The sequence below is a fragment of the Barbus barbus genome (genome assembly GCF_936440315.1).
Source record: "Barbus barbus genome assembly, chromosome: 14".
Taxonomy (NCBI): domain Eukaryota; kingdom Metazoa; phylum Chordata; class Actinopteri; order Cypriniformes; family Cyprinidae; genus Barbus; species Barbus barbus.
Window position 1 is genome coordinate 2,651,465 of NC_136742.1, and position 14,507 is coordinate 2,665,971.

Below are 14,507 nucleotides of genomic sequence, written 5' to 3' on the forward strand. Positions count from 1 at the left end.
CACACCTGGAAGACTTTGAGTGTGTAACGTCATTGTTGTTTTTGTCAACCAAACCCTTAAAAATTTAATATTTACTCGAAATATTTCTTAGGAAGTTGATAGTTCAATAATTTACCAACATATTTGCATATTCACAGTTCTCTAGTTTAAGTGTTCAAGCATTTTATTTTGATTGTTTTTGTTTAAAGATATATATATATATATATATATATTAAATTCACATTTTTATGACTGAATTATTTATTTCCTTCCTTTACTTTTTATTATTATTATTATTTTTATCATCAATAAATCTAAATTTCTGAAATCTAAAGTAGTCAAAATACATTACTTAAACAAGTAACAGATTACTTTTCATCATGTGATCAGTAAAAGACTGCAGGATGGAAGGATGGATGGCATCAGTTAGGGTTAAAAGACCTTGCCAAACAATCAATTACTTCTACTTTACTTTAAATCCAAACGGCAACTTTATTTTGGCCAGGCAGTGTGTTTGCAATTCTGAGAAACAGAGCACACGTTCAGTCTTGACCAATAACAGCCTCTTTCAGTGTACTGTAACTGCTCTAAAAGAGCTTGAAAGGTGTCCATAGAGCCAGCGCGACTGAATCAGGAGCATTTGTGTGATTTTCCTGGAAGAAGTGAATGATTCTTCACAGAACAGGACACGAGAGCACATTAGGTTCACACATGATTAGTCTTTATTACATGTGAAAAAATGAGACATGACTCAATGCAAAAAAAACTAACAAAAAACTACTTCAGGAAAAAGTCTTGATAAACAACACCCAATCAGGTTCATTCCTCCATGAAAATAAGGCAGGCGCTGGAAATTTGCGCTGGTTTTCAAATGGAATCAAAGCCTCGCACGTAAAGCACACGTCATGTCACATGATCTTCATATTGTGTGTCCAGAGAGCTGCAGGTGCTCACTGGGTCACAGACAGAGGGATGCTGGAGGACCCGGCTCCGCTGGGGGCCGCAGGGGACGAGACGCTGCCGGACTGAGGGACGGAGGTCGCTGCCGCCGCCGGCTCCGTCTTACTGATGTGAGTGATGAAGCGCAGACGGAGACGCATCGCCGGCCTCAGCGAGCAGATGATCCTCTCCACCTACAGACACAACACACACCTTCTGTCAGGAAAACACAGCGTCATCCCGTCGGCTAGGGGTGGGCCATTTGACCAAAATCTTATATCACGACACCGATATATATCACAATATAGTCATTTATTTTTCTTTTAAAAAGGTTTTTAATTATATTAAAATCTTTGATACCATAGAATCTTCATAATCCTTGTCACTAATGTCAATATCAAACTAATACAAGCATAAAAAGTGACAAAAAAAACTGAAGATAAATAAACAGTCAGTGATGAAATAAGGATGAGAAACTATATAGGACAAAAAACTACAATAAATAAGAAACGCTACATATTGTGTAAATTAAATCTATCCATCTATCTATGATAGATAATTAACACGTGTATTATGTATGGATTCTATACAAAAGTGATTGAGTCAAGAGCAGTGAGAGCTTTTCTAGCAATGTGCTATGATTAATAACAATGGCAGACAGAACAAATACTGGGCAGCTTCCTCTTTAAGACCGAAGTCCGGATCCAATATACTGTTACACATGTGTTTCTCTTTCAGCTCTTAAGACCTAAACCGCTGTTTATGAGGATACTTGCAAAGATGGGGATTCTGACACACATAAGTGTGTTTATATAATCGTTCAAAGCCAATAAAGCGGCAAATAAAATAAAATAAATAAAAGCGTGCTCCTCTCACACGGAAACAGAGACGGTGCATGCATATAGCTCTGTTGTTTGTGCTTCAACGGCTTAAAATCGGTTGTTTTAAAACTGCAATGCTTAAAAACACGTGTCCATGCTACAGATGTAGTCCCTCGTTTAGGACGAGCTGCTTGTCCTCCACCTGCTTCTGTCTCCCTTCATGCCCCGTGGTGGCGTGTAAAGATCGCAGTCATCCAAATGATGAAAAAGTATCATCGTAAACAATGTATTTTGAGACACCACGAAATAAACGATATAACTTGATATGAAACGATAGATATTTCGTCCATCTGATATATATCGTCATATCGCACCTACCATCGGCCTTTACACCACCCTGTCCACTATCCTTCACATTTCACTTCTCTTCATTTCCAACCATATTGGAGAGAAATGATCTGCCAGCCACGGGACTTTCACAGTGAATATAATAATACACTGAATTATGTTTAGCCGAGTCTTTGATCTGGAGAACTGCGGTCATCTGTGCTTCTGTACTGTTCAAAAGTCTGGGGATGCTTTTGAAAGAAGTCTCTTCTGCTCACGAGACTAAATTTATTTGACCCAAAAATACAGTAAAAGAGTAAAAATTGTGAAATATAACTAGAGTTTAAAATAGCTGTTTTCTATGTTAATATCTGTTAAACTGTAATTTATTTCTGTGATCTGCAGCTGTATTTTCAGCATCATTACTCCAGTCTTCAGTGTCACATGATCCTTCAGAAATCATTATAATATACTGATTTACTGCTCAACAAACATTTCTGATTATTATCAATGTTGAACACAGTTGTGCTGCTCAATGTTTTTTGTGGAAACCCTGATACATTTTATTTTTCAGGATTCAGAGATAGAAGCATTTATTTGATATAAATTATGAGTCATTTTTTAATTCCTTATTAAATAAAAAGATGAATTTCTTTCCAAAAAACAAAAAAACAACTTAATGTATATATATATTTTTTATCATTTATGATGTAGTTTCAGGCACTAGGGTCTGAGGAATAGTGTGGAGCTGCGGAGTTGTTATCTGCCATATTTGTAGTTTTTTTTAACACTTTGTGTTTGTAGTTCTGATTGAATCCCCACAGTGGGTTGTGGGTAATATTAGCTGTTAGTGTGTGCACAGGTCTGCAATTCGAATTTCCACTGGAAACACTAAACCATCCGCAAACCTTTTGGATACTCATTTCAACATACTATGATTTGGGACACACTAATTCTAATAAATACTAGTCAGGATGGACAGTATGTGAATTGGGATGCAGCATTAGTGTGGCTTCAGCACAGCAGCGTGCGACAGTCTTCTGCAGACTATCAGTAAACACAAGGAAGCTGGAATCGATCAGACAACAGCACAGCGGAGAATGAGCTTTATTTCCTGTGACTGCTGATATAAACGTGACCTTTCCTGTTCTTCCCTGAGGGAGAAGCCAACAAACAACGGCTTCAGAGGAGAGCCCGGCTCCTGCCGCTGCAGACTCGTCTGAGTAACAGACGCAAACCAGAGGCTCAGAAACACCCAATCATCTTCATGCTGCTCAGCTGCACTTTCTGGGTTTTTAAGATGACAAAAGTTTTAAGAGATAGACGTCAAAGACAAGCTTTACTGTCCACAGAACCGGAACATGAATTCCAGCACCACGCTTCAGTTTCAACAGTGAAAGAGAGCGATGCAAAAACTAGATTAACACTTAGTAATATCCAGTGACGCAAACTATTCAAGCTCGTCAAATTTCACTGAATCATTCACGTAATTCATAATACATATACAGTCATGGCCAAAAATATATCAGAAATACAGTATATTCTTTGGTTTTTCTCATCGTTATGGATGATTAAGGGAATTTGGGTTTGTTTTCCCTCCTATTTATATTTCTGTGAAACAGGAAGCCATGGCTGGATAATTTCCTGTTCATAATCACCCTGGAGTGCTCAAAATTGTGAATATGAATGGGAATATACTTCAGATAAATTTTACTCATAGTAATTTCTAAGGGTGCCAATAATTGTGTCCAATGTGTATATGAGAAAAACATTTATTTCATAATGATATTTCCCCCCATTTTAAATTCTTATTATCCAATGAAAGGTTAGATTTTTGTGAATTTTTAAAATAAAAGATCTAAAGGATTAACAAAGCAGGTTAATTTTCACAGCCTTCTATGATCATATTTACCAAGGGTGCCAATATTTTTGGCCTTGACTGTATGACCCTGGACCACAAAACCAGTCATAAGTATCAGTTTTTTTTTAAATTGAGATTAATACATCATCTGAATTCTGAATAAATAATCTCTCCATTGATGTATGGTTAGTTATGATAGGACAATATTTGTCTGAGATGCAACTATTTGAAAATCTGGAATCTGAGGGTGCAAAAAAATCTAAATTTTGAGAAAATCACCTTTAAAGTTGTTCAAATGTTCTTAGCAATGCATATTACTAATCAAAAATTAAGTTTAGATATATTTATGGTAGGAAATTTACAAAATGTCTTCATGGAACATGATCTTTACGTAATGTCCTAATGATTTTTTGGCATAAAAGCGCTATACAAATAAACTTGAATTGAATTGAATAAAATAAAAATGTCTAATTTTGATCCATACAATGTATTGTTGGCTATTGCTTCAGATATACCTGTGTTACTGATGACTGCTTTTGTGCTCCAGGGACACATTTAAGGAATATTAAGAGTGTGCATATTCAAAAATAAATATTATAAGATTACTACTACATTTACTATAATCCTTTTTCTTTTTATTATTCCCTTTAAATCCTTTATTTCTTTAAATAAATAAAAATAAAATAAAAGGACTAATCACAAGTTACACTATTTTAAGGTGACACTGTAAAAGTGTAATTAACACAAATAAGCATCGAGTAAAAATAATTAACTACATTTACTTACCACAGGGTTAGAGTTAGGATTATTTGCTTTTAATTATGCATAATTTACTGACATTAATATAGTAAGTACATGTGAATGTCATGTTACAATAAAGTGTTACCCATTACATTTGTGACCTGCTCCACCCTTAATGTTCAGGACATGCTTACGGCCATGAATACACAAGAGGATGTGTGTGTTACCTGGTCTTTGACGCTGTCCCCGGTGAACATGTATTTGATGTGGTACAGGAAGTCACAGATGGGGTCCATATAGGCCAGGTGTTTACTGTGCTGGTCCACAGCCTGAAGCATCTCATAAAACGCCACTCCAATCTGAGAGAGGAGGAAACGCACACCAGTCAGGATATATAGCACAACACAGATGACCATTCAACACATTCGGATTCACTAATACTACTTCATTATTAGTTACACAATTTGATGTTGGTCCAATCTGATCTAATCAGAGGGCAAATGACAATCATCCCATGAAGGTTTGACTCATGAATATTAATAGTCCCCTTCAGATCAGTTCACACTGGAATGATTGATTGACTTTTTGTACTTTCAGCAGGAAAAAACTGATTCATTTGGACATTCTCCTGCTGAGAAATGGCTGATGAAAGAGAAAGAAAAATTTGCGTGCTCAAGGGAAATTTTTCAGATCTGTCTTATATGACATTCAATATATCTCAGGACAGAAATAAGGTTGGAGGAAAATATTTTTTGGGGGGGGGATGTTCTGCAACATGTTAGCTGTATCTGTTTCAAGTTTTGTGGTGACAGCATAAAGTATCCAAAAGTTACAGCATTTTGGAACAAAAGAGCCCTGGACTCCCTGAAGCATTTTAAAAGCTGTTGTTTTCTGAGTGACATACTGAAAAATAATGACTCGTAACTCCAAAACCATAGCAAGGAGAGTCCAAAGGTAGGTATCGTTTGATAGAAATCTTTCTATATTTTAAACTTTACATTTGGACATTCTCATGCTGAGAAATAGATGATAAAATGGAATAAAAATGAGTGGTCAAGGAAAAATTCTCATATTCTTATTTGGCATTCAACATCTCGCAAAAGAAATAAGGTTTTTGGTGATGTTCCCCAACATGTGTGTTGTATGTTTATAATTTTGTGGTGATATCATGAAGTAATCAAAACTTACAGCATTTGGAACCAAGTGCTTCTCTTAGCCCTTTTACAGTTTTGAATTTGAAGTAATGCCTCACTCAAGTTTAGTCAAAGCCCCAAACTATTATGTTTGTTTTATTCTACTCTGCAGGCCTGGATTGGCTAATCGGGAGCACCGGGAGGATTCCCGAAATATGGATGCCCGTATTTAAGGCATCAAAGAAGCGTCCCGTATGAAAGCAATAACACAGTTTGTCCCGTATTCGCAGGCATACGCCATATGACCACCAGACCATATGAATATCAAATTCTCAATTGATAATTAATCATGCTTTTTGTGCAAATTATTGTTTCATCTGTGAACCTGTTTGAGGAAGGCTTTAAGACCAAGTGGAATCCTCTGGTGGCTGCTCCCGCTTCACAGCGAGCGGGACTCGTACTAACGCCAATTCCCTTCACCGTCTGCTATTTGATTTTGCCAAATCGATTTGGGCGAATGCAAACAACTTATGGATCATGAGCCCAACATTCAGCAAGGCAGGAAAACATGCAATCTACCTGAGGGAAGACGTCTTTCACGATTGTAATTTAATGCTGTTAAATAGAGGGGGAAAATAATTTTTTTTTTTACTTCTAGTCGTATTCTTAAACTTGGACCTCATCATACTGAAGTAGAAATCCAAGCACTAGAAGCAGCCCATGCTCTCTACGTTTTCTTTAATTGAAAAATATGCATTTTCATTCATTCATAGGCTACATGGTGGCAATAATAGCCTATTTTAGTTCAAAAATGTAAATGCCATTGTTTAAAAACATATTATTGACTGACGTTTCAATAATATTAAAACTGCAGGCAGACATTGGTACAGTACAAATATTTTGTTGGCGATATGCGAGCAAAAAATAGATAAAAAAATGGATAGTGAAAAGTGAAAAGGCCAGTATAAAAAAAAAGCAAAGCTGTAGAAAAATACAAAGAATTACAAGGCTGTAGAGAACAGTACACTGCTGCAGACTTATATACTGAGGTTTTAATTTCATTATTTTAATATAGTCAGTCGTGAACTAAAGTGGGCCGGTCTAAGGCATGAAACTTCAGGGCTGAAAATGAGTCCCACTCCGGCTCTGCTACTCTGTGAGAGCTTTCAAAAGATCAAAGTGGCTACATACATTGTAAAGCTCAGACTATAAGCTTTCAAATATCCATTTTTTTGTTGCTCAAGGCAGTGTTTTGAAAACTACGTTTAGTAATATTTTTGCGGAGGCAGGGAAGTACACTCCGGGACTGCTCAGCACTCGTTAAGAGTTTATCAAAATTTCTAATTTTCAAAATTTGAGTTTCTAAGGTTTAAAATGATACCTATTTTGTGTTATTCTATTCAGTGGTTGCTTAGTAATTTGATTATGAATGTCATTATGACCTGTGCTGGCAAAAAGAGTCGCAAAAAAAAAAAAAAAAAAAAGTGAAAAATGTCGATTTTGGTCGAATTTCAGGTTTTCACAAACCCTCGTCTAGTGATCCCAATGCTCCAAATAGTAAATAAAACATCTAAAACGATCTTTATTTGTCCGTTTTCTGAGAACAGTACCCTTTTCTCTGCTTGCTTCTCGCACGATCCTGATAAATATACACAAACTGTATACACACAATTACAGCATTTAAGTAAGTAGGCTATTCATGCAAACATAATCAGTTATGTCTTAAATGAGCGTTTGGGGAACTGTTCGGAAAAACATTTGATGTGTAACATTATATACAGGTACATCTCAAAAAATTTGAATATCGTTAAAAAGGTCAATTTTTTTGTCACTCATTTCAGAAATTAAAACCCATATTATATAGATTCATCCCATATTTTATATAGATTCATTACACAGAGTGAAATATTTCAAGCCTTTATTTCTTGAAATTTTGATGATTATGGCTTACAGATAATGAAAATCCAAATTTCAGTGTCTCAGAATATTTGAATATTACATAAGATCAATAAAAAAGGATATTTTAAACAGAAATGTCAGGCTTCTGAAAAGTATGTTCATTTCTATGCACTCAATACTTGGTAGGCCCTCCTTTTGCTTTAATTACTGCATCAGTGTGGCGTGGCATGGAGGTGATCAGCCTGTGGCACTGCTCAGGTGTAATGGAAACCCAGGTTGCTTTGATAGCGGCCTTCAGCTCATCTGCATTGTTGGGTCTGGTGTCTCTCATCTTCCTCTTGACAATACCCCATAGATTCTCTCTGGGGTTCAGGTCAGGTGAGTTTGCTGGCCAATCAAACACAGTAACACCACGGTCATTGAACCAGCTTTTGGTACCTTTGGCAGTGTGGGCAGGTGCCAAGTCCTGCTGGAAAATGAAATCAGCATCCCCATAAAGCTTGTCAGCAGAAGGAAGCATGAAGTGCTCTAAAATCTCCTGGTAGATGGCTGCGTTGACTGTGGACTTCAGAAAACACAGTGGACCAACACCAGCAGATGACATGGCAGCCCAAATCATCACTGACTGTGGAAACTTCACACTGGACTTCAAGCAACATGGATTCTGTGCCTCTCCTCTCTTCCTCCAGACTCTGGGACCTTGATTTTCAAATGAAATGCAAAATTTACTTTCATCTGAAAAGAGGACTTTGGAGCACTGAGCAACAGTCCAGTTCTTTTCCTCCACAGCCCAGATAAGACACTTCTGATGTTGTCTCTGGTTCAGAAGTGGCTTGGTAGCTCTTTTCCTGAAGATGTCTGAGCGTGGAGACTCTTGATGCACTGACTCCAGCTTCAGTCCACTCCTGGTGAAGCTCTCCCAAGTGTTTGAATCAGCTTTGCTTGACAGTATTCTCAAGCTTGCGGTCATCCCTGTTGCTTGTGCACCCTTTCCTACCCAATTTCTTCCTTCCAGTCAACTTTGCATTTAATATGCTTTGATACAGCACTCTGTGAACAGCCACAGCTTTCAGTAATAACCCTCTGTGACTTACCCTCTTTGTGGAGGGCGTCAATGTTCATCTTCTGGATCATTGCCAAGTCAGCAGTCTTCTCCATTATTGTGGTTTCAAAGAACAAGAGATACCCAGAATTTATACTGTAGAGATGGTCATTAATTGAAACTCAAATGTAAATATTCTAATATTTTGAGATACTAATTTTTGACTTTCATGAGCTGTAAGCTCTAATCACCAAAATTAAAACAAAAAAAACTTTTGAAATGTTTTACTTTACATGTAATGAATCTAAAATATATGAAAGTTTCACTTTTTGAAACTTTTTCACGATATTAAATTTTTTTGAGATGTACCTGTAGACGGTTTCAACAGCAACAACATAAACAAACATTATTGTGCATGCACGCTTTTGTGGTCTAACTTCCGGTAGACTTCTGCAAAGAATCACTAACAACAGCAAAGTCCCTCTAGAGTACATTATTTCTACTTGGCTGTCTTCGTCGACTTCAAAAGTGTGTAGCTCAGTAATTTTTTGTCTGATTCCAGCAAATCATACATAATTTTGAAGGTGAATGTGAAAATAAATAACTAATTTTTGAGAATTTGCTCATTGTGATTCATTTGCCAGCACAGGTCAAAGTTTTTTAGTGGGGTAGGGTTTAACGGGTTAAGTCACATTTTAAGCGACACAATATTATCCGTTTTTGTCCATTTCAGACAAAAAAATAAATCCAAACAAAGCCACAGCAGAACCATTGCATGTGTCTGAGCAACACACTGGTGTTTTGTTACTAAACTAATTTAAGCAAATCAGTTGAGTGAATGATTCAATGACACACTCATAAAGACAGTCACTTTCTTTGCTCCTAAATGAATCATCATTGGTTAAATTAATGATTCAATGACTCATTCACTGAGAATGCGACTTGTCGCCACCTATTGGCGGTTTTGGTTTCTAAAATGTAAAACATATTTTTCCCACGCGTTTATACTTCTGTATTCAATTTTTGTTGTTGTTGAATATTAAACTCATAGCATTACTTATGTAACTAGCTATATCATCACCTTATGTATTTGTAATTTGCAATTCACGGCATATTTGAGCAGCATAAACAGTTGGTGTAAATACATCTAAGTGTAAATACATCTTTGTCAACATCGCACACCCTTATTTCTTACCCTCAACTACAGCTCAAATGCTATATATTTCGGGTTGTTCCAGTCAATGCACATATGCAGTGTAGATTGAAGGCTGAGAGCAAGACAAAAAGACTAGCTTTTGACTTTTCTGATTGGCAGGATGAAATAGTTTACTAGATGCTCATTCATAGTAATACAGTGGTCCATCTCAGCTATAGAGCAGGGCTGGGTAAATCTCAATCGATTCTCATTTTTACGGAAGGATATCGATTCTTAAATCCCAAGAATCTATTATTTATCTATTATAATCTGTTTTCAGTTAATGGACGGAACATTGAAGGGCACCTGCCATCCAACATATCGCATTAAGCATTGCGCTTTGGTACTTTTAATATGAAACAAAGTCTCATATTTCAAATTCTGTCCATTGTATTGCAGTATTCAAACAATAAATGCTGTTTTGGTGCTGTTTAATGTGGAGTGACAGATCGCTGGAGAGCCTCAGTTCAGGGCCAGTCGTGGCCTAATGGATAGAGAGTTGGACTTGTAACCTGAAGGTCATGGGTTCGAGTCTCAGGTCCGGCAGGGATTGTAGGTGGGGGGAGTGAATAACCAACACTCTCTCCTCCCTCAATACCACGACTGAGGTGAGACCCCGAACCCCCAACTGCTCCCCGGGCGCCGCACCATTGGCTGCCCACTGCTCCGGGTGTATGTTCATTAAATGCAGAGCACAAATTCACCATACTTGACTACACACCACTTCCCTTCCTTCCCCCCTTCAACAGACACGTAGCGCACGTGAACTGATCATCTCCTCCACATTAATACCAGTTTCAGCACAAAATAAACATGATTAAACATCCGAAGGTAAGTTAAAAGAAAGAGTACAACTTTACAATCCGTATACTGTCTCATGTAATCTAACGTTAATATAACATTACGTGACATTGTTTACAAGACTTCACATTTACCTCAGAAAAACATTTTCGGTGACCATAAACTCATTAGTCAGATAGAAAAATTAATTGTACAGAGGGTAATTTTGCTAAATATATGCACCATATAACATATTCATTATCAATTTCACTGTTCCTCAATGTTTCATTTATGTTTGAATAAATCCATCAAGTTTTTATGACAGCCACCATTATGTTCATATTTACAAAAAACTAATTGAAGTAGAAATATTATGTAATTGTAACTATTATTTTAAAAACTTCATTAAGGGTAATTTTAACAAATAGGTCAATTTTAACCTTCAATATTATAGTAATGTAGTACCAACTGACTCGTGTTTTGATATTGAATCGAAAGCTTGTGAACGAGAATTGAACCAAATCGTGAAATTTGTGTCCAAACCCAGCCCTACTATACAGTCTCTGATATTAATCACATTGGTAACTGCTACAGTAAGAGTGGTAGAGGAGCGTAAGCAGAGCAATATTCATGGGTCTGGGTCTTCACTGGAGTAATGTTCAGAAACCCCTGTTCATTTTTGATAGTGGCATGTTTGATCAGGATGGTGTAAGTGCTGGCAGCTCAACTGGATGCATTACGACATTCTGCACTGGTGAAACTGGCAACAGATCTGATCCAGACCTGTTTACCAAAGCAGAGTGTTTAGTGATGGAGAGAGAGCATAAGAAGCTTGAGGGTTTCTGGGTAAAAGTGCAGTGGTCTGGGTCAGTGTGTAAAGAGCACTTTCATTAGCTGCACTGCTTCAATCAGCCCCAGAGGAGCTCAGCATGAACTACTCGCCTCGGCTGAAGCGCTCTCTAAATGTGTGTGAGAGCTGCTTCTTCGTCTGCACACGTGTTCAGAGGCTTGCGTCTAATCAAGTCAGCTTCCTCTCTCATGAGGCTCTACTTTGAAGAGTCAAGGAGAGTGACTGTGAAATGGGCAGGTGTGTGTGTGTGTGTGGCTTTACCTCCAACATGCATCTGGTCCTCTCCTGCTGGAAGCGCTGCAGAAATGGCCCCACCAGATGATACACATACAGCAGCTGGAACTCGGTCTTCACGATGGGCTTCAGCACCTCCGAGAGGAACCTGACACACACACACACACACACATCACGTGAAAACCATGGTAAAATCTCTGCAACACCAAAATGAAGACACCGATGATCAATCAATAATCACAAACTGTATTCAGACTACACGATACTAACTGCAGGCCATTTCTGGAGGAAGAAATTAGGGCTGTGCAATTAATCGAAATACAGTTTAGATTTTGACCTCCATCGATTATGACAATAGAGTAATCGAGATAAAATTATTATTGCACCTCCCTTCCACCATAAAGACCAATTTCACGTGCAAATCAGTAAAATCATCTTCAGTGACTTGCAAAATGGGACGTGCCTGATTTATTAAAATTAATTAGATTCATTCATGTTTTTAAAATCGGGACAGAGAACGGCGCTGTTCCTTGGGAGGATTTCTATAAATGCGCTCAGACTCTGAATACAACACGGACATGTAACTTTATCTTTCCACTCAAGCTGCGCGCCTAAAAACTCAAATATATGCAAAAATGTGTCAAAATGCAGTGCTTAGTGATTATTGGCGTAAACCCTCATCGGTTATGTAATAAATGTAAACAGTTGAGAATAAAGACAGTAAATTGGATCTGTTCGGCTCTTAAAGTGACAGCGGGCTAATGTTCCTGCTGTTGACTGTGGGCTTAATATTAATCAAACAACAAAAAGACAAAGAAAAAAATTAGTCTTGCATAAAAAAAAACAACAACCTTAAAGCACAGTTTGTTTCTTTAGTATCTTTTTTTACTCTATTGTATTTATCCTTAGCTTTTTATTATTTTCAACAATTCTGAAGACTGTTTTACTAATATTATTATTTACCCTAGTATTCTTCTGTGGTGTTGAGAAATGTGACATTTCGCTGGTCTCTAAAATGTAGATGTCATGGCAACCTTATTTACAGAAATTATATATTTGATTTATATCGCTATCTTTGAATAAATCATTCATATAAAGTTTTGGTCATCTGGCCCACTCATAATCGTGTTAAATAACCGTGATTACAATTTAATCGTGATTATGATATAATCGAGCAGCCCTAGAAGAAATGTAGCAATTCCTGCATGAATGGAGAATGAATCTCTAGCGGTTTAGTACTACAGCTCTGAATCCGCGTCACAATGAGTGTGTGTAATAAACAACACACCTTAGCGGTTATAAATTCACTGGGAACCACAGCTTCACGGGCTCATTGCTTTTATAAAACGGTTACAGCAAATAACTGTAATGATATTAATATAAACATTCTTCCACCAAACAATGTAGTTCCTCAGAAACAGTTGTGGTTGGAACCTATGGTGTGGTTTCCAAGCAACACACAAAGTAAACAAAGGTGTATGTTTGTTAAATAATTTACAACGGCTTCGAACGTGGCTCAACCAATCAGAATCAAAGACTATCCGTTTTATAATGAAGATCTGTTCACAGCGGATGAAATCCTCATGACTCGTGGCATCATGATCGATCTGCCCTGAGCTCAACCAATCATTAAACCCGTTTTCATGACATTTTTGAACTCATGGACTAGAAACCCAGTGACCTTCAGTTATTGATCACGTCAGGATCGGAGCTTCATGAGTCTGCTCTCAGCGCAGCTTCACTCTCCTAAACGCTGTCTCTGTGAATGCTCAACACTGGAACTCAAATGAGTGAATGACAGCGTTCAGCAGATTGTGTTGAAGCGCCTCACGTTCACATAAGCTGTGAAGAGACGCAGGCGGGCAGAGGTTTGGGCGTTTCATCAGTCGTGTGCTGATATTCTCGTGTCGCTGCAGACGGAGTGTGTCAGACGCTCACAGCCTGTCACCGAGTGCTGAAGCGCGCATGGCCACGATCCCAGACGTCACAGTGCTGTCAGCAGACACATCAAAACAAACAGAGCATGTGACTGCAGCACGAGGCCTGACGCCTCACAGCACACGCACACAAACACCACACACCACAATCAGGGCCCTATGAAATCAGTTTTATTCTTTACCAAATTCTGTTTTTTCAGTTTAAATTTTTCTGGACTCCTTTTTTTAATGGTTGAATGAAATTTTATTAATCAAAAGCATGTCTAATTAATTAAATTCTTGAAACTTATACAATTAAACATCAATTTATTACAAGTTTAACAAAAATTACATGTTTAGGGCTCTATGAAATATTCTATTTTTTCTCACCTCATGTTTTATTGTTATCAAATTCTTGGTTTTAGCATGTCTAATTATTTGAATGCATCAAAACAACTTATTTATTCTTAATAATAGCCTTGTGATTTTTTCTTTCATGCTACATGAATTTATCTTTTAATTAATGAAAATTAAACTTTTAATTTTTTTGGTAAACAAAGAGGATTTATTATTCAAATTAAAACATGGAAGAAATACAGCGTAATTATTCCTTAAAAAATTAAGTGGTAATAATTTTAGTAGTAGTAATACTACATACAGTCTTCTGAACATTAGTAATGTATTTCTTGCACAATGTCAAATGCACAATGTTTTATTTTTGAGGGGTTGCCGTAAATACCTTTAATTTTCTGTATGTATATGATGAGACGCTAACTGTTAGTTTTACTCA

General features: G+C 37.2%; 1 protein-coding gene across 4 annotated transcripts in view; it reads right to left on the reverse strand.

The window, feature by feature from the left end:
• Positions 1-679: 679 nt before the first annotated feature.
• Positions 680-14,507, reverse strand: part of med23 (mediator complex subunit 23) — a 71,656-nt gene continuing 57,828 nt past the window's right edge. For all 4 annotated transcript variants that reach the window (XM_079434126.1, XM_079434125.1, XM_079434127.1 and 1 more), the window contains 3 exons: positions 11,829-11,949; positions 4,896-5,027; positions 680-1,112 (listed from right to left, as the gene is read on the reverse strand). In XM_079434126.1, coding sequence (XP_079290252.1) covers positions 930-1,112; positions 4,896-5,027; positions 11,829-11,949 — 436 coding nt within the window. In that variant the 3' untranslated portion in view covers positions 680-929. The remainder of the gene's footprint in view (positions 1,113-4,895; positions 5,028-11,828; positions 11,950-14,507) is intronic.